This window comes from Pinus tabuliformis, chromosome 4_1 (assembly GCF_031772625.1).
Source record: "Pinus tabuliformis cultivar Carrire ecotype Pingquan chromosome 4_1, CPIR1, whole genome shotgun sequence".
Lineage (NCBI taxonomy): Eukaryota > Viridiplantae > Streptophyta > Pinopsida > Pinales > Pinaceae > Pinus > Pinus tabuliformis.
Window position 1 is genome coordinate 24,829,488 of NC_142303.1, and position 26,387 is coordinate 24,855,874.

The 26,387-nt window shown below is 37.5% G+C and overlaps 1 protein-coding gene across 1 annotated transcript in view; it reads right to left on the reverse strand.

The window, feature by feature from the left end:
- The window catches only part of LOC149174009 (AMSH-like ubiquitin thioesterase 1), a 76,914-nt gene extending 52,668 nt beyond the window's left edge, over positions 1 to 24,246 (reverse strand). Inside the window, exons 1-12 of the mRNA XM_089419134.1 lie at positions 23,987 to 24,246; positions 22,834 to 22,898; positions 22,274 to 22,349; positions 21,914 to 22,087; positions 21,679 to 21,794; positions 15,401 to 15,506; positions 15,256 to 15,302; positions 14,678 to 15,026; positions 14,442 to 14,531; positions 14,248 to 14,310; positions 14,084 to 14,158; positions 2,239 to 2,301 (exon numbers count right to left, since the gene is read on the reverse strand). Coding sequence (XP_089275260.1) covers positions 2,239 to 2,301; positions 14,084 to 14,158; positions 14,248 to 14,310; positions 14,442 to 14,531; positions 14,678 to 15,026; positions 15,256 to 15,302; positions 15,401 to 15,506; positions 21,679 to 21,794; positions 21,914 to 22,087; positions 22,274 to 22,349; positions 22,834 to 22,898; positions 23,987 to 24,106 — 1,344 coding nt within the window. The 5' untranslated portion in view covers positions 24,107 to 24,246. The remainder of the gene's footprint in view (positions 1 to 2,238; positions 2,302 to 14,083; positions 14,159 to 14,247; positions 14,311 to 14,441; positions 14,532 to 14,677; positions 15,027 to 15,255; positions 15,303 to 15,400; positions 15,507 to 21,678; positions 21,795 to 21,913; positions 22,088 to 22,273; positions 22,350 to 22,833; positions 22,899 to 23,986) is intronic.
- Between the last annotated feature and the right edge of the window lie 2,141 nt (positions 24,247 to 26,387).

Sequence of the window (26,387 nt, forward strand, 5' to 3'; positions counted from 1 at the left end):
ACCGATTAATAAACATTTGAAAAGAAGAAAAGAGATGTCGTCTGCAAAGAAAATACAAGGAAAACATTACAGTAGTGGCAAGGAAATACATGGCAAAAATGCCCAGAGTTCATAGACAAATGAAAATGCCCAGATTTCTTACTGGGATTCTCCATTTACAGGAAGGTTAAAATCAAACAGGAGATATAAACGCTGATGTGTAGGCATAAATTGTGATGTTTGTGACAGGCAAATGGTAAACAGCTCAGCGGAATTGTTGACATGGCAATGACAGAACAAAATGTTGGACATTGTTGCAGACCTAGTTTTTCAAACTTCAGAAGTATTTGACCTGTTTTTTGAATAATTTGTTTCTTGAAGTGCTTTCATGAAATAGAGACTAAAAGTTTAGCCAAAAAAATTTGCCACATCAATATAAACCTCAAACCAAGACAGATGATGCCCTAAACTGTTGAAGTGACTGTTTAATACAATTTTTTATAGATGAAATGATCAAACAGATTTTAACCACCTAGCACAGAACCACAAAAATTGCCTAGAATCTGTTCAAATTTATTCCAAAAAAACCTGTAAAGGACATTTACAGTTAGAAATAGAACAAATGACCAACATCTAATTCAAATTCTCCAGGAAAGCGAAGAATGCAATTTGAAACCTAGTGGCTGACAGAGATTTCTAGAGTCTAGACAAACCTTTAGGAGAGTTCTCAAACAGCTGACCATAGAGTTTGATAGAGTATTTCCACATATGCTGAAGCATAAGACAGTTAGCACTCTGTGCCTAACAGAAAACATTACTGCCGGATCTACAGATATATTTCAGGTTTGAAATATTAATTCTGAAAATTGCAATTTCATTCGCATGTATGGAATTAGATTACTGGTTTAACCCTGTAGTTTGTGAAACTGGCCAGGAAGATGAGGAGATTAACACTTATTGTTTTCTATTCGCTTCCCCAATCAACACCAGTACTTGCAATAGTGGTTGGGAGTCGAGACTAGGTGCACAACATGGGCCTCTTTGGGGGAATAGATACCCCTCACCCATGGCCTCTTAGTCAAGGAGTTCCAGTTGGAACGTTTTTGACAACTCACTCGTAGGTATAGTTAGACACACTAGCCACATCATCATAAGCAGAAGCCAGTCAGAGAAAAATATATGCTTAAAGTATTCAAACCAAGGGTACAGAAGTTGGAATGCTTTGATTGACTATTTAGGTGAAGCCAACAAGACCATACTACCAATGTAAGGATTTGTGAGGTTGATTATGGTCTAATATAGTTGGATGATTGTCTAGGTGGGTTTGGTAGAATTCTACTTCTACCTTCATAATGAGGATGATGATAGTCTAATACAACACCAATGAAGAGACCCAGATCTGGAATAGTTGTTGCTTTGTTACACAGAGAAAGATGGACCCATAGGCAGTCATGACATCTTAAAATTCTATAGTTATTGTTAAGATTTTGTATAAGGGGAGTTAGACATGTCAGAGAGATTATTTTCTTGTTAAGGTGGGATGTTGGAATGTTAACAGTAACAAACCAATAATATTTAAAAGTCATAATCGTTTTTTTCAAGGAAAACCTCATAGGGAAACATAAGGGATGTTTCTCCATATTCATGAACAACATCCCCAATAAACCCATTGGCATAGACTAGTGTGCCTCAACTGGAGGGATTCAAACCGAACACCTGCCAACATTGAAGTTAAAACTAGCCAAACACCCAACAACATTGGGAACAAGTTGTGCTCACCCCTGGGCCCTTGGGCTATTTAGAAGTCATTAGTATTTGTATGATGACCACTTTACTTGTCAATGGCCTAGCCAACGTAATATTTACATGCTGGACTTAGGGGTGAGGTGGTTAACTGTTAAACCGCCATAACCACTTGGGGCCATTATAAATTGTGCAGAGACATGAAGTAATAGTGTGAAAGAGATGCATTGGCTGTAGTACTTATAACAAAAGTCTATTCCTTGTATTCTCTCAAACAACACATCCTAAATTTTTATACCTATGCAATGCTGAGTAAAGGTTTTTTTTACCATGGAGTTTTCTATTAGAACTAACACTGAAGGGGCATGAAGCCCATGCTAATTCTATACAAATGAGAACCATACAAGCCAGAGTTCTTGTTAAATAAAAATTATTGTTAACTGATTAGAAGCTATAAAAATAATAATTCCGCTCTTAATGAAAAACATGATAAGGTTATAAGTGATGTGATTTTACCTGATATGAATAATGAGTGTGGAGATCAACTGATGACATAAAGCAATTCTGTGAAGGATGCGTCTGCAATTTCAAAACAATTTTCCGTAAACTGATAGATAAATACAATTTTTCATAATTAAATGATGCCAGACAAATCATTAGAGTTACGTCCATAAACTGTTGCACAGATCTCAGGAAGCACCTAAGCATACTTCAGGATGTCAAAACAGGTTTCCACAAAAATTAAGAACAAAGTAAAAAGGATGTGTATGAAATATAGGTAAAAAATGAAGTTAGTCAGGGAAAACATTTAAGGTAATGATACAAGAAGAGGTAAAAACAACTGAAAATGTATGGGAAAATGCAAATACGCTTCCATGCAAAATGCCTCATTTTACAAAATGGTGAAAAATAAGTTCTACCCAGCTCACCAGAAGTTTGTGAAGAGGTAAAGCTTACCAGCCAGTATCCAATAATGTTTTAAATATCAGTTTATGTTTCTGCCATGCTTTGTGGACATTTGCACTGACCCTGTTACACATCATATATTATGAGGTTCTACATTGTCATTTTAATCACCGATGGAGATTTGAAGCTGGTTCCTCAGAGCTTTCTGATAGACATGGACACATTTTCTTCGTAGAACCACCCCGTCTCTTCATTGCAATTTATCACTTGATGGACATATAGCCCCCCAAGGGGTGAGATGATGATGGTTAGGAGATATATGATTCATGCCTATTAAGTTTCCTAGTAACATTTGCATGATGGTGTGGTATGATATTGATGTCACTAGGAAGGGGTGTTCGTTACGGTCCTCGTACGTCAGATGTGTGATGGGGAACACACTTGATGGTTGGATGGGTTAACCTTTTTGTTATGTCCTTTTCTCTTATGATGTTGCCTTTGTGATTTTCCTAGGTGACATAACTTTATAATATCGCATTTGCTAGACATCGCCTAGGGGAACATGTTGAATGATGTTAGTACCCACATTGATATGTTATTTTCTATGTTTGAATTAGAAAAGGGGTGTTAGCTTATAATTTGATGGTATTTGATAGTGATCTAACCTTATGATTGACTTTTTATGTAATAATACCTTGGCGGCGGTACACCTTAGGTTGGACTTCATGTTTTGTTATTGAAGAGTTTCACTAGTCAGGACGTACCATATTACATGGTACAAGACTTCATTAAAAGTGCACCCCTCATTGGCACACATGTTCATAGTGATTTAATTTGTCGGTGACTAATTGGAGGAGGACTATTGTTATATTTCAGCTTTGACCTTTGTGCACACATGTTGAAGTTGTCTTAACTGTTCAATGGTTAAATTAATTGAGTAAAAGTAAAGTAAATTTATTAATGTCCAACTAATGACCACAAAAGTAGGTCAATGGGACTGAAGAAAAGTGCAGTCAGTATGACTACAATGTGGGAGTGCACGTGCATCTCCTTTAAAAAATGCTAAAACTAACATATAGAGAAAAAGAAACCAATGGTAGTGTAGCCGCGACACATTTATGAGACCGTGGAATAATACAAAATACTCAATAGTTTGCAGCACAATGACCTGCTAAAAAGGAATGAGTGAGATGGTAAGGTCTAGCAATGGAGCTAGAGATGTCAGGGGCTCTTGAGGCTAATGACCGATGGTGAAGAAGGAAATTTGGGTACAGGTTCACTATCGAAATCCCCTAGGGCCAGCAATGGATCCTAGCATCTGAGGTCAAAAGGAAGAAACTCTAAATAGGTCTTTGGCCGCTCCTATGGGACTGTGAGGTAGTCGGGCGTGTCAGGAGGGCCCTGTTCTGGAACTGTCTAGAGTTGATCCATCTAGTGCTCTGAGAACCTACGAACTAATGTATGGTTTGGCATTGTCAAACTAGTCTCAATGATATCTGTCGATATCCTTGATGGGGAGGCTGAGAAGAGAACCAAGATCTCACCCGTCTAATGTCTCGAGCATTCTCAACCTCTATCTGTCGCTTATGGCCCTAGTCTGATGAATTCACATGAAAGTATGAGGTGATTGTCCCAGTCATCCCAAGGCGTGGCATGGTTGAAAATCTCCCTAACGAAGAGTGTTAAGCATTGTTGGTCCTAGTACCCGAAGAAAGTAGAGAGGGAGCCTCTCGAGTCCCGATATAGCCAATGATAGTGTCATCTAAGCTCATAGTATAGGGTGTTGAGAAATCTAGGGGCGGCTAGATTAGGTGATCTCTCTTACTTTGATAACTGCTTGTGATGTATTTTTACTTAAACTTAATTAGCTTCTTCTTTCATTTAATTATTATTAGTGTTCTCTATCATCAAACAGCTATCAAACAATGAAGAACAAGAGGACACAAGATATCGGCTAATAGGCTATCAGTCAGGGCCAAAACCTCTCCTCTTGAGAGGAAAACCCACAAGAACTCTTCTCTTCTTATAGAACTTCAAATGATGAATTCCAAGACCTATGACCCTTGACAAAGACCCCTCCAAGACAAAGTCAAGCTTCTCCTTGAAGCACTTCCTTTTCACAAAGTCAACCCAAGTCGAACTTGCCTTGTAGCAGCTTCAAATTCTCCTTTGACCAAGATTTCGGACCTGCAACTTGACTACAATTTCGACCTGTAATTCTCGTTCTCCTTCAATTTCTACAACCTCGCACGTGTGGTTAGTTTAGGGCAGATTATGAGGATTCTTTCCCTTGCTTGCTTTGAATCTCTCTCCTTATGAATTCGGCTTGCACTTATGATCTTTTGGATGTTGACTTCAGCTCCTCTTGAGGTCTGCAATTATTCACTTCAGAAAAACCCTAGTTGCAGTCACATGTGAAGGAGTTACCTACAACAGGATAAGACTTATGAAGGAGTTTCCCAATCTCTAAAATCCTTGTTAGAATTGGTATCCCGAATGGTTCTTGAAGAATGGTATTTCAAAGGAGTGGGACCACATGGGGCCAAGTGGACCTACTCTAGGGTATGAGGAAGGAATATAGCAACCAATGATATTCTTACCCTAGACAAGGTAGAGAAAGGATCAAATAAACATAATTACTCAAAAGATGTTGGTTTGACCCTCGGAAGTGCTAGCCTTGGGGATGGCAGGGCAAGTTTTGGTCTCGGAGCTAGGACTTGGCTTTTCTCCCAATTCCACTGTCAGAATGTCTTCAAATTTGGAGGGCTAGAGGAAAGTCTAGCACAAGAGACCCTAGGAGATTGAATTTTTTTAGTGGCTAGCTTGTCGGAAAATTGATGCCCTGTGCACCCCAATGTGGCTAGACTTGGGAGAAGGTTAAAGAATAAGAGTTTTGGTGACCACCCTTGGTAGATCAATGCCTTAATCCTTGGGAGAATGGAGTCTATGTTGATTATGTGTAAGATTTCTTGGTTCCCAGTCAAGGAGGCCTCAAAATTACTTCACAAACCCTCTAGGTCAAGTGAAAGCAATCTTGCAGCTTTTATACTTCAAATGCACAAGAGGAATGGCTTATCAAGGTCAGATTTTACCCCTAGGAGATTTCGCTCACACTACATGGCCCATACATGGAGATAACGTTATAATAGAGACAATCCCACAATATTAAGCAATAATTTGCATGCAACAATTAGCCCTAAAACAACGAAAATCCCAATCCAACATATATGACAAAAGTAACAAGAATAACATCAAAATTTTGTACTTACATGCAGTAGAGTATATCCAACCATTCACAAATGAAAATAGAGAAGCTCCAAGAGAAGATAGACCAATAACCATACATGAAAATCCATCCATAAATGTTCCAATTCATCCTCCAGAAAAAAGTGTGAAATTCTCTAAAGGAGAGAGAGATCCAATCCAAAGTGATCCATGAGAAATGATCTCACCTCACTTGTATTTTACACATCTTAGGAGTTCGAATTATCCTCCTTGGCCTACATAAGCCCCAAAAATAAAATAACATGTTAATAATACATCCCTTTGGTGACAAGCCCACCAAACTAGCTCATAAATGAAAAAGTAAGCCTCCCAAGAGGTCAAATAATAATTTATGCATGTCGTAGGGCCCTCTAAGAGGCCTAATGATGTTCATGGGTGCCACAATGAAGAATAGGACCCTCAAAAGCATTGGACAAGGGGTTGGCCCCTTGTAAAAACCTATAGTGCTCCAAATGACATGTGGGGGCACACAAGTGCCCTCATGGGAATCCAAACAAATCGAGGATGCCTATAGGCCTGCAAGGGCTGGGATGATAATGTAGGTGATGCCACATCATCATACAGTGTCGGATCATTTGCCAAGTGTATGGTGTAGATCTGGGGTCAACTGGTCACGATGGATCAGGTGCATCCTACTCGTCCAATAAGTGAACCATGAGCAATCTCTGAATGGTTGTGGGGATCCATGAAATGCAATTTGTCGTTGTGGAGGCCCATGGCTCTCAACGCTCACCCTATATGTGTCAATGTAGCCCTCTAGAGGATTAGGTCCCCATATAGGGAGACCAAACCCAAACGAAAACCATCTGCAATCCTACATAAGATCCAATGCGTCCCCTAGCCTTTTAGTACAACAAGTCATTAGAGAAATCAAGTAAATGAGCTTACCTAATCATGGACCACATGTGGGGACTTCATAATGGCCTGCCATTCCATAATGGGCTTCGAGATGTGCCAATGTCTCCTTAACTCCTAATGGGGTTAACCAAGTATCCTATAAGGTGGTCTCTACCTCTAAAGGAGATAATATAGTCAAGGTACATTCGTCAAAAGGTGGTGGCACGTGACAGATAGGTGGATGAAGTAGGGGATGAAAAGGAGCAACCCTGGGCCACATGTTGGGGTACAAGGGTAGCTAATAAGAGGGAAGCCCACACTTGGGTTTATAATATGTAGAAGGGAGCAAACGTGGTACATGAGGTGCCCCAGCCCTTATTTTTCCACCCTTATTTATATGCCTTTTGCCTTTTTATTATTTTCTTTGGTTAACTACTCGGGGCTCAAGGGATTAGAGCATGATGTGTAAGATATAGCAATGGAATCCCCTTTTTAATGGATTGATTCATCGCCCGCCAGGGGTTGGGACAATCATGGGTTCCCATATGATGAAGAAGGCTCACGGAACCTATGAGGACTCTTGTTCTGCACATATACAACTTGGAAGAAGATGTTTACAGTAGTGAAACAAGATGTAAGCCATTTGCGCATCTTCGATAGTCCAGTATATGTCCACGTTCCCACGGAGAAGAGGACTAAGTTGGGGCCCTGGTCAGAAAGGGGCATATTCGTTGGCTACTGTGAGATCTCAAAGGCCTACCGAGTCTACATTCCAGGACAAAGGAAAGTAATAATTAGTCAGGATGTCAAGTTGCATCAGTGAGTCTGAGCCTTCCACTTTTGTGGAGGTTGTATACGAGCAGGTCTAGAGGGATGTCATGGTGGATGTGTATAGCTCCATCATGAGGAATGATGTATATGACATAATGCCCAAACCGAAGGAAAAGTCTATGGTCACTTCTCGATGGATCTATAAGATCAAATATGCAGTTGATGGCAGTGTCAAGAAGTATAAAGCGAGGTTAGTGGCGAGAGGGAATGGATTACAAGGAGACATTTGCACCTGTTGTCAGGTATGCATCCATTAGAGTTGTTATGTCCATTACTACAAAGATGGGGTGGTAGATACATCAGATGGATGTGAAGACTGCTTTCCTCAACGAGGTGATTGAGGAGGAGGTGTATATTGAGCAACCTCAGGGCTTTGTGGTGCATGGGAGAGAATCTCATGTATGCAGATTGAAGAAGGCCCTTTATGGGTTGAAGCAGGCTCCACGCACATGGTACACCAGGATCGATGGATATCTTTTGGGTTTGTGTTTCACCAAGAACGAGGCAAACACTAACTTGTTCTATGTACTTGTTGAGGATGAGCCGCTCATTTGGGTACTTTAAGTGGATGGTATTTTCTTAACAGGATTGGAGAAGCTCATAGGGATGTCCAAGGAATATCTGCTTCAGAATTTGAGATGGACATCAACTTGATGCACTACTTTTCAGGATTGGAGGTGTGGCAGTAGCCAAGAGAGATTTTTCTTGGGCAGGGAAAGTATGTAGTTAACATCTATGTCACAGGGTTCGCCAGACTTGAACCTCGAGGTTTGAAATTCGATAAACCTCGATTTCCATAAAAATTTGTTTAAGTCCATCGGTTCGAGGGCTAAGCGACCTAGAGAATCCCTAGGTGAGTAGGTTATGGGACGTAAAAAAAAACTCAAGTTCGAGGCCAAGCCACAGCTGCAACAACAAAAAAACTCTCGACGACCAGGTTACATTACATAAACTTTGTTTAAGTTCATTTGGTTGTAAGCCAGGTGGTGCAAAAAGGTGAGCAGGCTACTGGTCGAAAATAAAATCACACGGATTTTTGTTATCAAGCTAAATTCACACAAAAGCTACGGATTTGGGTTACAAGTGTAGTTGTCCATCTGTAAATAGCACAAGAGTTGTGAATCTAGGTTGCAAGTTACAAGTCAAGGTTAAAATCTCACCTATTCGAACAAAGTCGAGGCAGAGGAGGAGCTACACTTTATTTTATTCGTCAAGTATTCGTCCAACATAAAAAAAAAAATTGCGAAGGCCAAGCACAATGGAAGGCTCTGGAACCAACGAAGGAGCACCACCAAACCCTATACCGCAACCTTCAAAAGTTGGGGGATAATTCTAAATGAGGCAAACTCGCTTCTCCACTTTTTCATTACTATAGGCCCCAACAGTTGTTGACTCAATCAGCCCTCTGATCGAACTATACATCTTAGGTATTCTTGGTCGTACCTGTGTTGTGTAAACATATGAAACGACCACCTTTTCCTATGCTCTTGTTTATGGTGAATAAATTGGTTCAAGAAAAGTATGTTATAAATTAAAAAAAAATTGTATACTATATATGTTATAAATAAATATAATTTATATTTATATAAAAAATTATAAATTTATTAATATAAAATATAATATTAATTATAAATATATATAAATCACATATATATGGACGAAACTAATGGCGAACCTTATCTGAACTTCATAGACAAATTCGAATTCAAATCGAACTTTATCATTGCCAAACTCGAACTCGAACCCGAACCATGTGACATTTGGTTAAGATCTTGAGGAGATTCAGGATGGAGGATTGCAAGCCTATACCTACACCGATGATCACTAACCTAAAGAAGTTGAGTGCTTCTAAAGGTGAGTTGGTGGATCCCACACTGTATAGGCAGCTGATAAGGTCATCGATGTCTCTGGTCAACACTAGGTCTGACGTATGTTTTGATGTGAACACACTCAGCGAGTTCATGGTGGAGACAAGACAAGTTCATTGGGTGGCAACGAAGCAAGTGCTAAGGTACCTGCAACATACGGTGTACTTTGGGCTAAGATATGTCAAAGTTGGTGGAGTGGAGCTATAGGGGCACACATATTTTGATTGGGTTGAGAGTGTTGTGGACAGAAAATCCACATCAAGGTGTTGTTTCAACTTGGGATCAGCCATGATCTCGTGGTACAACAGAAAGAAATAGTCAGTGGCACTTAGTTCAGCAAATGTAGAGTACATGGCAGCGAGTATGGCGAGTTGTGACACAGTGTGGCTTCACCAGATACCTGCAAGATTATTTGATATTGAGATGGGGCCAACAATAATTCACTGTGATAATCAAAGTTGCATTAAGCTCTCTAAAAATCTTGTGTTTCATGACAGGTCCAAGAATATCAATATTAGATATCACTTCATCAGAGACAGGGTCCAGAGAGGTGTTGTGAGACTGCAATACATTTCCACAGAGGAGCAGGTGGCAGATATTCTCATTAAGCCTCTAGTGAAAGGGAAGTTTGTGAAGTACCGAGATAAGTTGGGGGTGGTGGAGAATCCTTTCCTTGCTAGGAGGGAGTGTTGAAGCTTATAGTAGCTTTGGAAGGTCTTCTACATAGGCTTGGTGTCTTAGCATGTGGAAGATGATTTATTGCCTCTTTAGGTGCTTGCTTGGTGGAGTAAGTGATTTATGTCTTCTTTCCTAAGTCTAACTTAGGAAAAGTACAATAATTAAAGTCAAATAATTATTGTGGACTATTAAGTCATTTTCTAAGGATAAATAATTTAATTATTTAAGTGACTTGGAAATGATATCAACCATTGATCTCCAAGATCTTCTAGAAGGGAGATTAGGTCTAAGGATTTTGGCTTAATGAAGATCATAAAAAGAAGCCTAAGAAAGAGGTGAAGACTCGCATGAGGAGACACAACAAGAGAAAGTGATTTTCTCTAGTGCGAGTGGCTCAATAGATTGAAACACAGAGGAGGAAGACTACAGGAGAATTCGAGGGTGTATCCAAGAGGCTAAGTTGTTGGATATTGCAGGGCCGAGTTGCTAAAGAGAGGGAGGTCAATTTAATTGGAGAAGTCGATTTGTTGGAGGCCAAATTTCCTGAGGCATAGTGCCAGCTCGTAGGGAAGGTGCAAGGTTGATTTCCCGACAAATTATTGGGCCGAATTTCTCCAAGCCATATTCCTTCAGAGGTGGATTTCCAAGAGGTCAAATTTCCTTGGGCTAAATTCATCCAATGGGGGTCGAGTTACAGGTTCCAACAATTGTATTTTTCCTTGTAATACTTTGTGGGTCGAAAACCCTAATTTTCCAAATTAATGAATGATGGAGAATTGTTGTGGGTATTTATTTGTTGCAATGTGTGATTGATCTCTCTGAATTTTTATTTCTGCTGCATATAATTTCTCGGGGTTAAAATACAATTGATTTTATTTTTTAGTAGTAATTCAAAATTTATTTGATTAATTAAATAAATGTTGGAAATAAAAAATTGTCATGAGAAAATAAATTTGGGTTGGTATCAGGGGATTTAACATCTAGGATGCACTCTCTTGGGTTGGTTGGACACTATTATGACATGACATATGGAGTATTTCATTAATGAATTCTAACCACCTTGGCACATTCTCCTAGGGCACACTACACAAGGAGAATATTAAATGAGTTGTTGGGTGGTTGAGGTAGTTACACGACATGCTTTTCTAAGGCATAGCTCTCCTAGGGGTTCTCTCATCTTAACTACATGAATATTTCAGCTACACTTGGCATTTGTTGACCTTCATTGGAGAGCACCCTCACCTCTTTGACTTTGCATTATATATTATTTAAATTGGGATGGTTATGCAATTTTTTATTGGTAGGCATGTGGCACATGAGGAGGGTCACCGGTGTGGCTTGGCATACTCTTGTACTTGGTCTTCTTTCTATCTTTGGAGATTATTCTTGAAAGGTGCACATATGTAAGGCTTCTTCTTGTTATTTTTTTTTTGTCTTGAAAGATGCACTTGTTGAGAGATAATCTACTTTCTATTTGGAGGACTGAAGTTGTTGAATGCATTCACATTCTTGGAGGGCAAATTTCACTTGATTTGATGCCTAATTTTAGTGGTACAATAACTTCATGAACATTATTTGGCGCATACTAATATTAATTTTGGATGAGGGTGAATTGCCTTTGAGGGGCTAATGTTCATTTGTTGTAACAATGATCAACCATGGATTGATGAGAGATCTAACTACTACAATATTGTATTATTTGTTTGATTTGTCATGGAGTTAGTTTGCCTTTATAATGAACCACGTTTCATTATGGATAGAGCAACACAAATTTTCAACCTTCTTACTCCTATAATTGTTAGGTTAGCCTACCATAAAAAAACCTATTTTTTGCTAGACTAACATAAACTCGAGTTCATGACCATAGTTGCAGGAAATGCCCCCCTCCCTCCAAGGATCCAAACCGAGAACTGCATCCCGTACGGGTCCATAGGGGATCCACGATTCGAAAGTCCAGCACCACGGATTGGACCGGTAAAGACGTTTCCTAGAAATTCAAAACCGTGTCAACCCGATCCTCGATTCCGGATTTCCGAACTGCAGATTCAACAACAGATCGAGCACGAATCCCTACAGATCCTGAGCGAATCCGAAAGGAGACAGACAATTCCACAGGGGCTTCTCGGACACTCCCAACGTGCTCCCTTGATGCTCCTTAGATGCTTCCTAGATGCTCCCTCATGGTAATGTTAAATTCTTAAAGTAAAAGTGACATTCTCCTTTATCTTTCATTTTCATCCTTTTACTTAAATTTTTAACATTACCATGAAATGACTCAAGATGTTTGAGAGTGGTTCCAACCTCATCGGACTTCATATGGAGAAAATAGAATTTCATATCCTATTCAAAATTCAGCAGACTTAACAGTTTTCAGGAATTCAAGATCAATGGGATTGTGGCATTTCATTAGATTATATCATGTATTAGGGTATGTGATTGGCATTTAATCAAGAGCACCAAGCCCTATATGTACCCTAGTGTTGGTGGTGTTAATTGTTGAACTCCTTTGTCATGCCCTTAGCAAAAAATTACCTTTCAATCAGGTCAAAATTATCGATCAAGCATGTTAAGCTTTTTCTACCATATTTTAAGGCTTCGATTAGGTAGTTTGATCAAAATTCGGCAATGTTGACTAATATCCCTAGGCCCTAGACAATCGAGGTAGAGGCAAAGGCTAGACAAGAGGAGAAAAATCTAGATTCTAGATGGTTGATGCTCGAATAATTAATTATTAATGTACAATGGATGCCATATCTATCTTGATATATGTACAAATATGCATGTTTCCATATCTTCCACAACTAATTTGCTAGTTTGGATGTTTTTTAATATAAATGCAAAAAATATAAATATATATATATATAGTAGACACTTCGCTTCCTAGATTTTTGGGAAATGACGCTTCCATGGATCTGCTTCAAAAAACGTCCCCGCTTCGTGCAACATTGTTCATAACAAATGCTAGGTATGGCACCTCTACCCTTCCAAGGTAATTTTCTGTTATATAAGTCCGCAAGCTAAGGTTAATAGCAGGCCTCGCTGCCTTACATTCTCATGCACTTGCCCTCTTTGATTTATACTCCCATAACTCCATTCGCCCAAGGTGTGATTAAGCACTCGGGGTTTCAACTTTTATATTCCTAATCCACAGCACTCATTTATTCCACTTTTACTGCAACCAGCATAGATCCATCTTAAGTACAGATCTAACATGAGCCGAGAGGGATCAAATTTCATCACGTGCAAACTTATTATTTTTCTATTTAGAGTGTAATTTTTTATTTTTATTTTAAAGGGCACATGTCAACTCAATGGACGGACGGACAAACTTACACATCCCCTCATACTGGGCTGCAGAATGAGCCTCTCAGCTCAACCATTTGTGATTCTTACGCTAACTCTTCACAAAAATCACCTTGAGCCTCCAGTCTATGGCTTAGCAATCATATCTTTAGGGTAGTGCCCTTTGAGTTAGAGAAGAGACAACCAAAGTGTGAAGAAGAGCTAGTATGGTGATAGTGGGCAGCCTTCCTAGGTGCACAAACCTAGTGCCTTATGCTTAGGACTTTACATTATTTGAGAGTGCAAGATTTCGTTGTAAAAGACCCCACCTTATATACAGTCAGCAATCCATCTTGACCCAAGATCTAATAAGCAATGAAAGGGATCAAAAAAAATGGAAGCACAAACTTATCAGTACTTAAAAGATCTGGGATTAACATGGATCTACACTGGTTTAGTTTGTGATTAGATATTTGATTATTATGATTATGATTATTACTTTTTTTTCTTTTTTTTTATGAACTTAAATATTTTCCAGTTTAGTTTATTAGCATTACAGATGTGACACATATGCCTGGACTGTATATGCATAGCTGGAAATTAGCACTGCCAACGACTGTAACAGACATTTACAGTCTTGAAACTTAAAAGAAAATAAAGACAAAACTACTTACATGAATCCATCCGAGAGGGAAAAGAGAACGCTTGTCTTGGACATCATATATCTCTTCCTCATTCATAGTCTGACACTGGCCACAATAAAGAATTTGATAGATTTAATCAACTGTATTTCATATACATTGCAGAAAAAAAAAAATAATGCTCAATTCAAACTCACTGAATCAGACGTTGATTCCTGCTTTGGAATAATAAGAGTTGTGACAAAAAATGTTCTTTTTTTCTGAAAAGGAAGTACAGAGTATCAGTTTGTAACAATCATGTCCATAAAGTAAAGCTTAATCAAATCCAAATGCATCTCCATCAGCAACACCAACTTAATATCCACTTTTGAAGAATAACTTAAAAACTTACGAGTGACCCTGCAAGAACACCGCATGTTTCCAAATTTTTTTGAGTATTGGACTTGGCAAGGCTCATGAACTCATCCATCATTTTAACTGACTGCATATCACATTTCAAAGGACACATTACTACTGTACTTCTAAAAATTGAATACAACTATGTTTTCCTAACGTTTTAAAAAAGTGCAGATGCAACTTTGCATGGATTCAGAAGTATTGAAAGAGATCTGGCAACTGGAGGCTTACAATTTGTACAGTTTGTGGACTTTTAGACTTTGCCAGATCATCTTGTAACAATTTTGCAGGACCAGGTCTAGGATCAGCCACATTCAAATGAGAAACATGCGTCAATGCGTCCAGTCCAGCAGGTAAGTTTTGTACAGGAGCAAGGACAGGCGGAGGAGAAGGTTGTCTCACAATATTTGGAATAATAGAAGTCTCAACGGAGCCATATGTGGAAAGAGATGACAACTCATTCACTTGAGGCGTTGAATTAGCTTCCAATGAAGGAAATAATTCTGGTCCAGTGCTTTGAGATGTTGACAAACTGCCTGCCTCTATTATTGGAAGATTATTTTGTCCAGTTTGTTCAAAGCTTTTCATAAATAGAGATCAAAAATTAACATAAGTGTAAATCAGAATGAGCATAAAGAAAACTAAAGGTAGAAGAAATCCTTAGGACAAACATTTTCAACATGAAAATAAACCTTCACAATAAAATTCAGGCTCTGAAAAGTTGTAGATACTTCACACTCAGAGCTTTCGCATAATCAAAATAATAACCATACTCACTACTCTCTAAGGAGAAAAGTTAAGAACCTAACCTTGGTATTTCAATTGGAGTCAAATCACCATGGCTGGGATATTGCACCTGCATCCAGTCGTGAGTTTGGAACAATTAATACATAATTGTCAATTACAACTTATAGCCAAAAGAACCAGAATTTCAGAGCATTATAGTTAACATACCCTTGTACCACTAATGGGTGCTTGCCATTGACCACGGAGTCCATTTGGTCCTAGCAAGGAGTGTCTTGATAATGTTTCTTCCTTTGGTGGAGGTATAGAAAAAGTTCTGTCCATCCACAATGCAGGAGGCATGGCTCAGAAGAAAAACTATATTCCTAAAACAGAAAATGCAGCAATAACTGCCCAACTGAACAGAGAACAGCTGAAAGATTAAATACGTTACTAAAAGCAGTTCAATCTGCATGAGCGCTCTGTTAGCCCTAAAATGGTCATCACAGAGTAATATAGTTATTTGCATGTACTAAGAGAAAATTGTAATGACATATTATGAAGGACATGCAATAATTATCAGGTGTGCGTTAATAAGTGTGCAAATGTGTGCCATCTGCATTATGTGTCAAGCACCCTAACTACTCGACAGCATGATTGTATCTCTATCACAGTTTATCAATTTTCTAAAATGGCCATCTGTATTCATTCCAACAGAATTGTTGGTGCACTGACAGCAACACAGTTCCAGCATGTCTGGAGACATTTTGGGTTTCCTCTATTTATCATTTCTTATCAGGATTCTCAATTTCTCAGCCACTCTTGGAAGGTTTTGCAGAAATGATGGCTTGCCAACTGAAGTTTCTACTTTTAACAGAAATGAATAGTCAAACAAAGGTTATTCAATATAATACCTTTCTGACTGCTGTTCAAATTTATCATCACTCTCAAAAGACTGATGACGAATTTCAATAGCAGTCAGAAGGGTATTGTTAATATTAAATAACATTTGTAATGCAAGACGGTGACAACAAGGCTCCTCATTTGTCGACTGGCCACAGTCCCTTTAAGGCCTGGTGTGGTTTGCGGATGCACCTTGTGAGCTGTGGACAAGGTAATGTCTCTACTTTTATACTTGGTACTAGAGAGTTTCCAATTCTGGTTCTTTGTTTATTGACTGTTGGAGAGTGGAAAAACGTCTTGCTTGATTGCTATGGCTGCTACATCATCTAGTTTCTGAAGGATCAAATGCTGCCTGTAGTCATTTTAAAATTTAGATGCCGTAAATCGCCCCAGCAACAAATTGAATCCACCTACAGGACGATTTTACAATATTGATGTCATACTTGGGCCGTAAAAACCTTATTCCTAGCAGACCAGTGACCTCTTCATTCCTGTGTGGTCATCCTTTCTCTGCCTGTGCATGAGTCGATGGAGTTTCTTGTTTTGTCCCATGTGCTAGGGTGGTAATTCATGCCACATACTCCAAGCTTGAATTTTGAAGTAGACCATTGGAAGCACATGAATAGTCTACTGAGCTGAGTTTTATATCAAGCACGGATTATATAATAAAGCCTTTTCTCACATGTATTAATCCATATATGTGTTTTGCTTAGCTGCCAACTCCTATATGTGTGATTGACTTGGCAATCAAATTGAAGGGAGTTGAGTATAGATAGAGGACAGTTTGATATGAGATATGCCATTCCCTTGCATTAGCATGGTGTGCTAAATTCTAGTTATTGAAGAAAGCTTGATTCATGACACAACCATTAATTGGAAGAATATAAAATTATAAACATATCAATGAGCATTTCCCTGTTTTGGTCCACTGAGCTGAGTTCTCAGTGTCCAAACAAGGCATAGTAAGCTGGTAGCATTGTTCATTTTGTCTGGAAACAAGTCCAACAACTATGCATTGTTACTTTAATATAGCAGAGGTTGTTGGCAATATACGAAGAATAACTTGAACTCTTTACTGGTTATTGTTGGCTTATGGTACCAAACAAAGTATTCAAAACCGGAACCGGTGACCGGACCGGTCCATCTATCAAACCGATATTCAAACCAGAACCGGAAAAACTGAACTGGTCAGATCTCAATGAACCGCTCTTAAAAAAAATTGAAATAGTTAATTTTTATTGAAAAAAAATAATTTTAAGATTTAAAACCATGATTCCAAACCAAAGTTTGCTCATCTACATACCATGTAAAGGTAAATATATCAAAATGGCACCATGTGCAATACATACCAGCAACAAAATACATAATTAATGAGGCTCTAAATGGCCTTTAGAGTCCAAAAACAATGCTACAAGCTACGGGGCCACTGGCCGACAACAAGTCTATATTAATATCAGTGATCAACATGATCAAACTCATCACCACTACTAGACATGGGATCATCAACATGAGCTACATAAACATCATCTGGCTTAGAGTCTAAGGACTCCTCAGACCCCTTTGCAACCTCAGTAGTAGTAGTAGTAGCAGCAGCAAAACTAGACATCAAAACTACAAATCACTAATCAACATGATCACTCTGAAACTCATCATTGATTCAGCACTTACTAGAAATGGGATCATAAACAAGAGTCACAAAAATGTCATCTAGCTCAAAGTCTTCAGACTTGGATTGCTCAAGCTTATAAAATGATAGAAAATTGAAAATGTTTAACATGCCTAACCAATGATTTTGGTATGAGTGAAGTGTTCATCTCCTCAACCTTGTAATATGGTAGAAAAAGGTTAGCATGCCTAACCAATTATTTTCCTTTAAGAGTGAAGGATACATTTTTGTTAAGGCCGTGGTAGAGGAGTTCAACAAGCAATACCACCAACATCAACGAAGTTCAACAATCAATGCCACCAACATCAAGGTTTATCTCCTCAACCTTGTAATATGGTAGAAAAAGCTTAACATGCCTAACCAATTATTTTCCTTTGAGTGAAGGATACATTTTTGTTAAGGCTGTGGTAAAGGAGTTCAACAAGCAATACCACCAACATCAACGAAGTTCAACAATCAATGCCACCAACATCAAGGTTCATCACCTCAACCTTGTAATATGGTAGAAAAAGCTTAGCATGCCTAACCAATTATTTTCCTTTGAGTGAAGGATACATTTTTCTTAAGGTCGTGATAGAGGAGTTCGACAAGCAATACCAACATCAACGAAGTTCAACAATCAATGCCACCAACATCAAGGTTCATCTCCTCAACCTTGTAATATGGTAGAAAAAGCTTAGCATGCCTAACCAATTATTTTCATTTGAGTGAAGGATACATTTTTCTTAAGGTCGTGATAGAGGAGTTCGACAAGCAATACCACCAACATCAACGAAGCTCAATAATCAATGCCACCAACATCAAGGTACTTAAAAGGCTTCATTCTCTTGATCAAATGCCAATCTCATACCCTCATGCATGACAGAATCAATTGTAAACATTGCCATCCCCTAAATCTTGAAATCCTAAAAATCATTAAGTCTGTTGGATTTTGAGTGATATCTAAAACTCTAGTTTCTCCATATGAAATCCAATGAGGTTGAAACCACTCTCAAACATCTTAAGTAATTTCATGGTAATGTTAATGGAAAAGCTAGCCCGTGCAGATCAAAAAAACAGGTTTTTCTACCAGTTCGGTCCCTCCACTCAATGAACCAGCCAGTTTAACTGGTTTTCGGTTTGAACTGGCCTATTTCGAATACTATGGTACCAAAGCAGTAACCAGGTCTTGAAGCCAGGTCTGAGCAGAGCCTTCATGCCCATAGAGTGATCAAAGAAGCATAAAGTTGACTTTTGGTAGCATCGGATGTGCTCTAGCCTTGAAATTTTGAGAGACTAAGGCACATGAGATATCCAAGACCCAGAAATCATTTTGAGAAATTCCACCCGGATGAGGAGTTATTAAAATAATTAATATTTTTAATGGGTTCCTAAGTCTAAACTTAGGAAAATAAAAATATTAATGTGTATTAATCAATGTTGCAGTAATCGTTATTGGGATAATATCGGCGAGGGAAAAAATTGGGAAAAAATCGTAAAATACAAAAACATTCATTTTTTTCAATTTTTTTAATATCTAAAGCATCTACAACATAAAATAAATACATTGACACATAAATATGATAAAAAAACTAATATATAAGATGTGTAATATCATTTCTAGTGCTACATCACACATAACAATGAATCATGTCCTGAATAGTCAGTCCTAACTCCTGAGTCCCAACTCAACCTCAAAATATCAACAAAAAATATAATAATGTATCTCATATCATGAGTCATAATGTCATATACAATGAAATGAACCAAATAACTAATACCACTGATTTCCTCTGGCCCTCTTGCGAGAAAATGCAATAGCTTTCCCTCTAGATGTAGATGCCAGTGGAGTTGGCAGTGGACTCTGCTGTGCACTAGAAGCTAAAGAACTAGGAGCTACAGGAGGTAGACCACATCCTCTACTGGTGACAGAGGTAGCCTGGGTAGGTTGTGTCACCTCCTCCTCCTGTTGCTCCTCCTTATCAAAAAATCGACAAAATTAATAATAATAATTAAAAAAAATAAAGATTTTTTCCCATAAAATCGCGATTTTTTCGTAATAATCACAATAATTTCAAGATCGGGATTTTTTGCGAAAAAAATAAAATAAAAAATCATGCAATAATCAGGCGATAATATCGCCATTTTCAAAAAACCGTGATTTTTCGATATTATTGCGATTTTGGCAACACTGGCATTAATAAAGATAAGGGTGATAAGCTTCTAAGAGACGAGGATCAAGTTTGCTTTGATCTTAGCCGTTGATTAGGGACTTAATCTCAGCTGTTGATTCGTCAACAGGAAAAGTATAAGAGAAGACTTGAGGATCTTTTGGAGACACACCGGCAGATACTCAGTATCTCTAGAAAAATTGATTCTCAAGTAAAGGAGATTGATTTCAGAGGGAGAGTTGCAGGGTGGAGGAAGAGGAGGGCATCAGCAACAGGCAGTGACTAATGAGGAGGTGATGCAAGGACAGTGGGAGACAGCGCAGAGAGAGACACTGTCTAGAAGAGAGACGCAGCCCTCACGCAAAGGGACACAGAGTGACGCAGAGGTGACGCAAGAGTGGGAGCAGGGTCTCCAAAGTGTCAGAAAGTCTCAAAGAGAAAGTCTCAGGTGTTTTCTTTCAATTTCTCTATAAAATCATTGCTTGTAAAAGCAATTGCTGCTTTAGATTAATAAAGCCCTCATCTGCTACATCGGTTTTCCCACATTGGGTTTTCCCGGGGACAATCGTCCAAAAACAACTGTGTTGATGTGATTGGTTCTTGTGCGTGTATTTTTTCTTTGGGTGATTGTGTGATAACTGAAGTAGAATTTATTTTAATATTTGGTGAAGGGATTTCATAAATAACTTATTGTGAATAATGAGTAGGTGAAATAAATCAGTGGCTGCAGTAGAATTTCAGTTTAGAAATTTTCACACATAGTCCCAGCCATGATCGTCTTGATAGACTCAGTTCAGATGGATATTAACATGCAAACAACTTGCACCAAAGACAGTGTTATCAATGATAGAGTAATTGCAGAGTCTTGGTTTTTATTGGCCTGATTACTATTGTGTTGTTAGCTGGTTGATGTGTGCAGGTTACACCAGAGAGCAGGCCATACCTCTAATCCTAAAGAATCATTGCACTCAGAATTAAACCAAGAACAGAGATCTCGACAACTTAGAAAAAAAAAGATCAAAAAGTTAATTCAGCAAACTATCCGTGTTAGTGAAGTAAGTGGGCTATAAGTCCCTTGTTTATGAATCAATTGACAGGCAAAGATGTAAGCAACATCATCATAAATGGAAGCCTTTATATTATGGTTCTTTAATCATCAAGCAGGTTGTTGGGGCAAATGCTGTTCAACTTAATTTCCCAGCACAAGGAGGCATCCATAATGTTCAGAATGTAAGAAAGCTTGAGTTGTACAAACTGACAATCTTGAGGAAGAAATTTGATTCATTCATCCACCAGGCAGTCCCTAACTTTCAACCCCCTCTCCCAGAAAACAAACTTCCATATGCACAAACTCAAACACAAACGAACATTAACTTCAAAAACTTAATGGCTCACTTTCTACAAACAGCAATCCCAGCATCTAAAAGACACAATGGGCACAATCCAAATATTAACATCTTGTGTGAGGGGTAGGTGAGCATTAGAATTTAATGTTGAATGTCTTCTTTAAGGTTAGCTCTGAGTCATAAATAACATGTCATATTACAATTGTGTACTTCTAGGAGTAATTCTAAACATGCAGCAATACTAGGATGATACCCCTGGACTCTACTAGAGTTTCATTCTGAAGGGAGTTCCTTGCGTTTGGCAAATGTGAAAAATGAAGGTGAATGTAAATATATAAATAAATCTGTGCATGTGGTATGAGATGCACATTTTAAGGATCTTTTCAGATGATCTGCTGCATTATAGATGTACTTTTAGCTTCACAAATAGGCCACAATACTTACAACTTGTTGAACCGGTCTTCAATTCGGTTAGAGGATGGCCACCGATCCCTGCTAAGACCATTAGCCTTCCAAGAATTTTGCGATGTACCATTCGCTCCAATGCTCCCATAACCCTCCTGAACAAGTTGTGTTAAGGTCTGATGCTAGCACTCATGATACAGATGTGATTACTATAACTTCTGACAAAATAAAATGGATGCACTAGCCATATGGGAAACCCAGCAAAAAATTGTACCTTCTCATTTTCATAGGTTAGAAAAACTTGGTTCCTGCGGGGAGGCCACTCCAAAGAAGCATCACTAGCTCCTCTGGAAGAGGATGAACTGGCGTATGTTTTGTTCAGTTCATCAACTTGTCGTTGCACCACTGGTTTTAGTGCTTCCAGCTCACTCACAACATTCAATAGTTTCTGCAAACAGTTATTTTATTTCAGTGAAAAGAAAGCTAAAATTAATTTATAAAAATAAAAAATAAAAAATAAAAAACTTCCAGACTCCAGTACATGTCTGATATGCAATGATGTGACAGCACTATGAGATCCAACTGCGGTTCAAAAATGCAGAATGTCAATTTTTAAGCAAAAAATAACAATTACCTTTCTGTACTCTGCCTTCTCCTTTGGATAGGATGTTTGATAGTCTTGATGATGTGGTATAGTTTCTGTGATTAAACTGTAAACAAAAAGTAAACAAAAATGCCTCAGATAATACTTATATTAATATTGCTAAACAGTGACTGAATGCTATGTTCCAAATAACATACAAGAGATAGCTCATGACGTGATGAATGTAACATTCCAAAGCCAACATATATTTGTTAGTTTAATTCTCGCAAAGATTAACAAGTGATGGATTCCTAGGGTTAGCTATCCTTGTATCTCAGGAACAGTGCACCAAATGACTAATTGTGTGCAACACAGTTGAATTTGAATTTACTTTTCATGGAAACAGTCAATGCATAATGCCAGCCTATAATATCCAATATAAGATGCACTAATTTGGATTATAACAGCACATTATAGGCATCACAGCACACATACAGTGGCGTGTATAGCCAGACTTCTGTAGGGAGCAAAAGCACGCTTTCACATTTTTTGTCATTACAATGTCAAGCACAGAAATCAATATTTATTTTTAAAAAAGGAGTGTAATCTACCTTGAAAATCGCAGAAGTATAATGTACAAGTCAATTAGATTCTTCTCTTCCCTATATATGTTCGCCTGGACACAATTGACAACAAGAAGTTAGCTAGAACAAATTATAGGCACATCAGGGCACAATCAAACGGCATAACCTTGTAATGCTATTGCCACAGTTGCCAGATGCACGCTTGTAGCAATGTAAAGCCAAAGATAAATGAAATAGCGTCATTAGATAGCAGGTTCAGCTAGACCTATCCAGACGAAACCTCCTAACTTTTTCTAAAAAGAATGCAAGATCTGGATAAAGCAAACCTAAATATTCTTCATAATCACAAGATCTGATTTTAGTAATGATGTTATTGAGACTGGTAAGCCATAAGATGAATATGCTGGCACCGTTAATGACTTGGAGCATGTTTTAATGTTGTATATGTTTAAATTTACATTTTAACTCTTCCAAGCATATGACCTAGCAAGCGGATGATGTTATATTTATCTCTCTTGTAAGTTTTTTGAATTACTATATTTGTCAAATTTATCAATTTTTAAAATTAATTGAATTTATGAGTAATGTATAAAATTGTATTCCATATTTTGGAACATTTATCTGAATTTTTCCGGCTTTACTCGAGAGTCGATATCCCCAAACTCCCCACCTCGAGAACCTACCAATTTTTTCAAGCCTGTTAACTGTGATCTGGGCAGACAAAATGGATCCCTCTGTGGCGTAAATAAAAAGATAAGAACATTACAATTCCGATCTCTGTGAACTGAAAGAACCCAATAATGTGCATCTCAACATGGCATTGAAGATTATATTACCTATGTCCCTCTGCAATTTAGACAGATTTGAAATTGCAATTGCTGGTCCAATTTTGCCACGCAATTACCACCACACGAAACCAATTTTTCAAAAAATCCAAAATGTAACCCTGAGAATAAAAAAGAGATATTTTGTTTCTCGCGAACCAACAGAATTTCGAGTTATGAAATCAAATACCCTAAATTCAAAGATTCTGCATGGAATTGAGTTGATATTTAGCTAAACATAACAAGAGGGGCTAGGGCATGAAGTAAGATCCATAGTCCATGGTCAATTACCAAATTCGTATTATGTTTTGCCGAAAGAAAACAATTGCAGGCGTAAATTAGATTATGTGCATTACCTGTTTGAGCATATTATCAGCAATCCGGTAGTAATATCTGAGGGACATGCGATTGTCGACATCGACTTTCTGGGTGCTGGCGGCTATACTCAACATTTTGGAAGGCGCCCTCATCTTCATGTTCTCAGTGGCACGCGAAGACGATCATGTCATTTGGTGTACAGAAGAAATAGATGAACCGGCGAATGCGTTAGCCTTCTCTCTTTCTTCTCGGCGTGTTTCGGCATGTTTTATACGAGCATGAAAATGTTGTCATTTGGCGATGAAAATGAAGTCATTGTCACTCAACCTAAAATTGAAGGTTTTTTAATAAACACCTCTGGGGTTTATTATACTGTTATTAATTATTGGCATTATTACTGCATTGGTATATCCTTTTTATGGGCATTGTGTGCATTAAAAGTTTTAATTATTTGAAAATTGAGACGCAAGTTTTTGGACTTCAGATTTAGTGCGAGTTTTATTTCTATTTTTATGTAGTTTATATTTAGATATGCATGGGTTATTAAATCAGTTTTAAAAAAAAAACATAGTTATTTGTTAGTAGTCATCTGCTTCTCTAGATTAAGTTATAAATATGTAAATATAAACTAGTTGAAATTGTGAAAGTATTATATTGTTTGTTTTTACTTATTAAATTAATTATATTTTTATTTTTATTTATTAAATTAATTTTTATTTTTATAAATTAATTATATTTTTTAATATTTATTCATTAAATTAATTATAATTTTTGTTTTCATTAATTATATTTATTTTTATAAATAAATTTTGAAGCTCATTACCAATGATGTGAACGTTTTGTTGGATATTATGTTTATTATTTTGAATAAAGATCTATGTTCAAAGGTAAAAGGTTATCAATTCCATTCTCACTTGGTGATGTTATATGTTTACATTTATATTTACAATAAAAAAAATTAAATTAAGTGTCATTGATATAGGTTTCTTACATATTTTGGTATTCATGGGTAAAAATTTGTGATCTTAAGTCTCATTTTGTGTCGTGGTATCATTCAATCTTTGTTTACAAGATAAAATGGAATAAGTATCAATGACTCGACACTTTGTCAAACACATCAGTTTGACATTTTGTTTAAGAATCCATATCCACAAGGCAAAAGTGATGAGTACAAATAATGGAATAATTACAAAGACATGGTAGATGCATTTCTAGACAACCTAGGTTGGTGTATAAGGATCCATATCCATCAATAAAAGGTTATGAATTATATTGTCGCTCTATGTTGTTGCATTATTACATCTCCATTTACTGGAAAATAATGGAATAAGTACCAATGACATGGGTAACTTGCTAAAGTCCTTGGTTTGGTGTTTTTGTTGAAGATCCATATCCACAAGGAAATATATGTTATATTCTCACTCAATGTTGCTAAATTGTTACATCTTCATTTTTAAAGGGGAAAATAGAATCAATGCCAATGATGTTAGTACCTTGCTAAACAACATGGTTTGGTGTTTTGGTCCAGGATCCATGTCTAGGAGTAAAAGGTTATGACTTTCATTCTCGGCCAATGTTGCTACGTCATCACATCCATCGTTAAAAAAACAAACAATACTTAAGTATTGTGATAGAATTACCTTGCCATACACATGGGTTTGGCATTTTGGTTAAGAACCCATAGCCACAAGTAGAAGCTTAAGAGTTAAGTTCTCACGAGGAGCAATTGGATGTTGCATACCCATTATGAGTTCCTCCTTTGTTTCAATTCTAAAATTGTGAGTGGTTTCAATGTCATGAATTACGAACCATCTTTAGCTTGTGGTTATTAGCTATGTAATGTTATAGTTCTTATCTTTATAATATTACAAGTTGTGAACATGGGTGTGGATGTTAAGGACTTGCAATAAAAAATGGTTCCTTGAAAAAATATGGATGTGAAAGGCTTGCAACGTAAAATTATCAAGCTCACACACTTTCTTAATGTAGGATCATTGTTTCTTTTGTATTTTTCTATAAAAGAAATTGCTTATAAAACATATCACTTTCTTATCATTTCATATGATATCTTAAATTAAAATAAATGTATTTTTTTCTTATCACTTTGTATTTCTCGTTCGTGACATAACCATACTCCATTTTTGTAATGTTGTTATAAAATTATAAAAGAAAAATGTGCAATACATTGATATACATTTACAGTTGAATGCTTTTACCCATAACAATATTGCACTAACTCCTAAGTTTGAGCACAGGAAAACCTTGTCATATTTCGTATGCACCACAACTTGACAACAAACCTCTTCGTCATACATACCACTTTATGCGTCCCCGGCGTGTAACAACGCTTCCCATTACCTCTAATTTGGCATATGAAGGCAATAACAACCAATCCCAAAAATATCATGCTTTATGGCTCTATGTTGACATTGGATCACA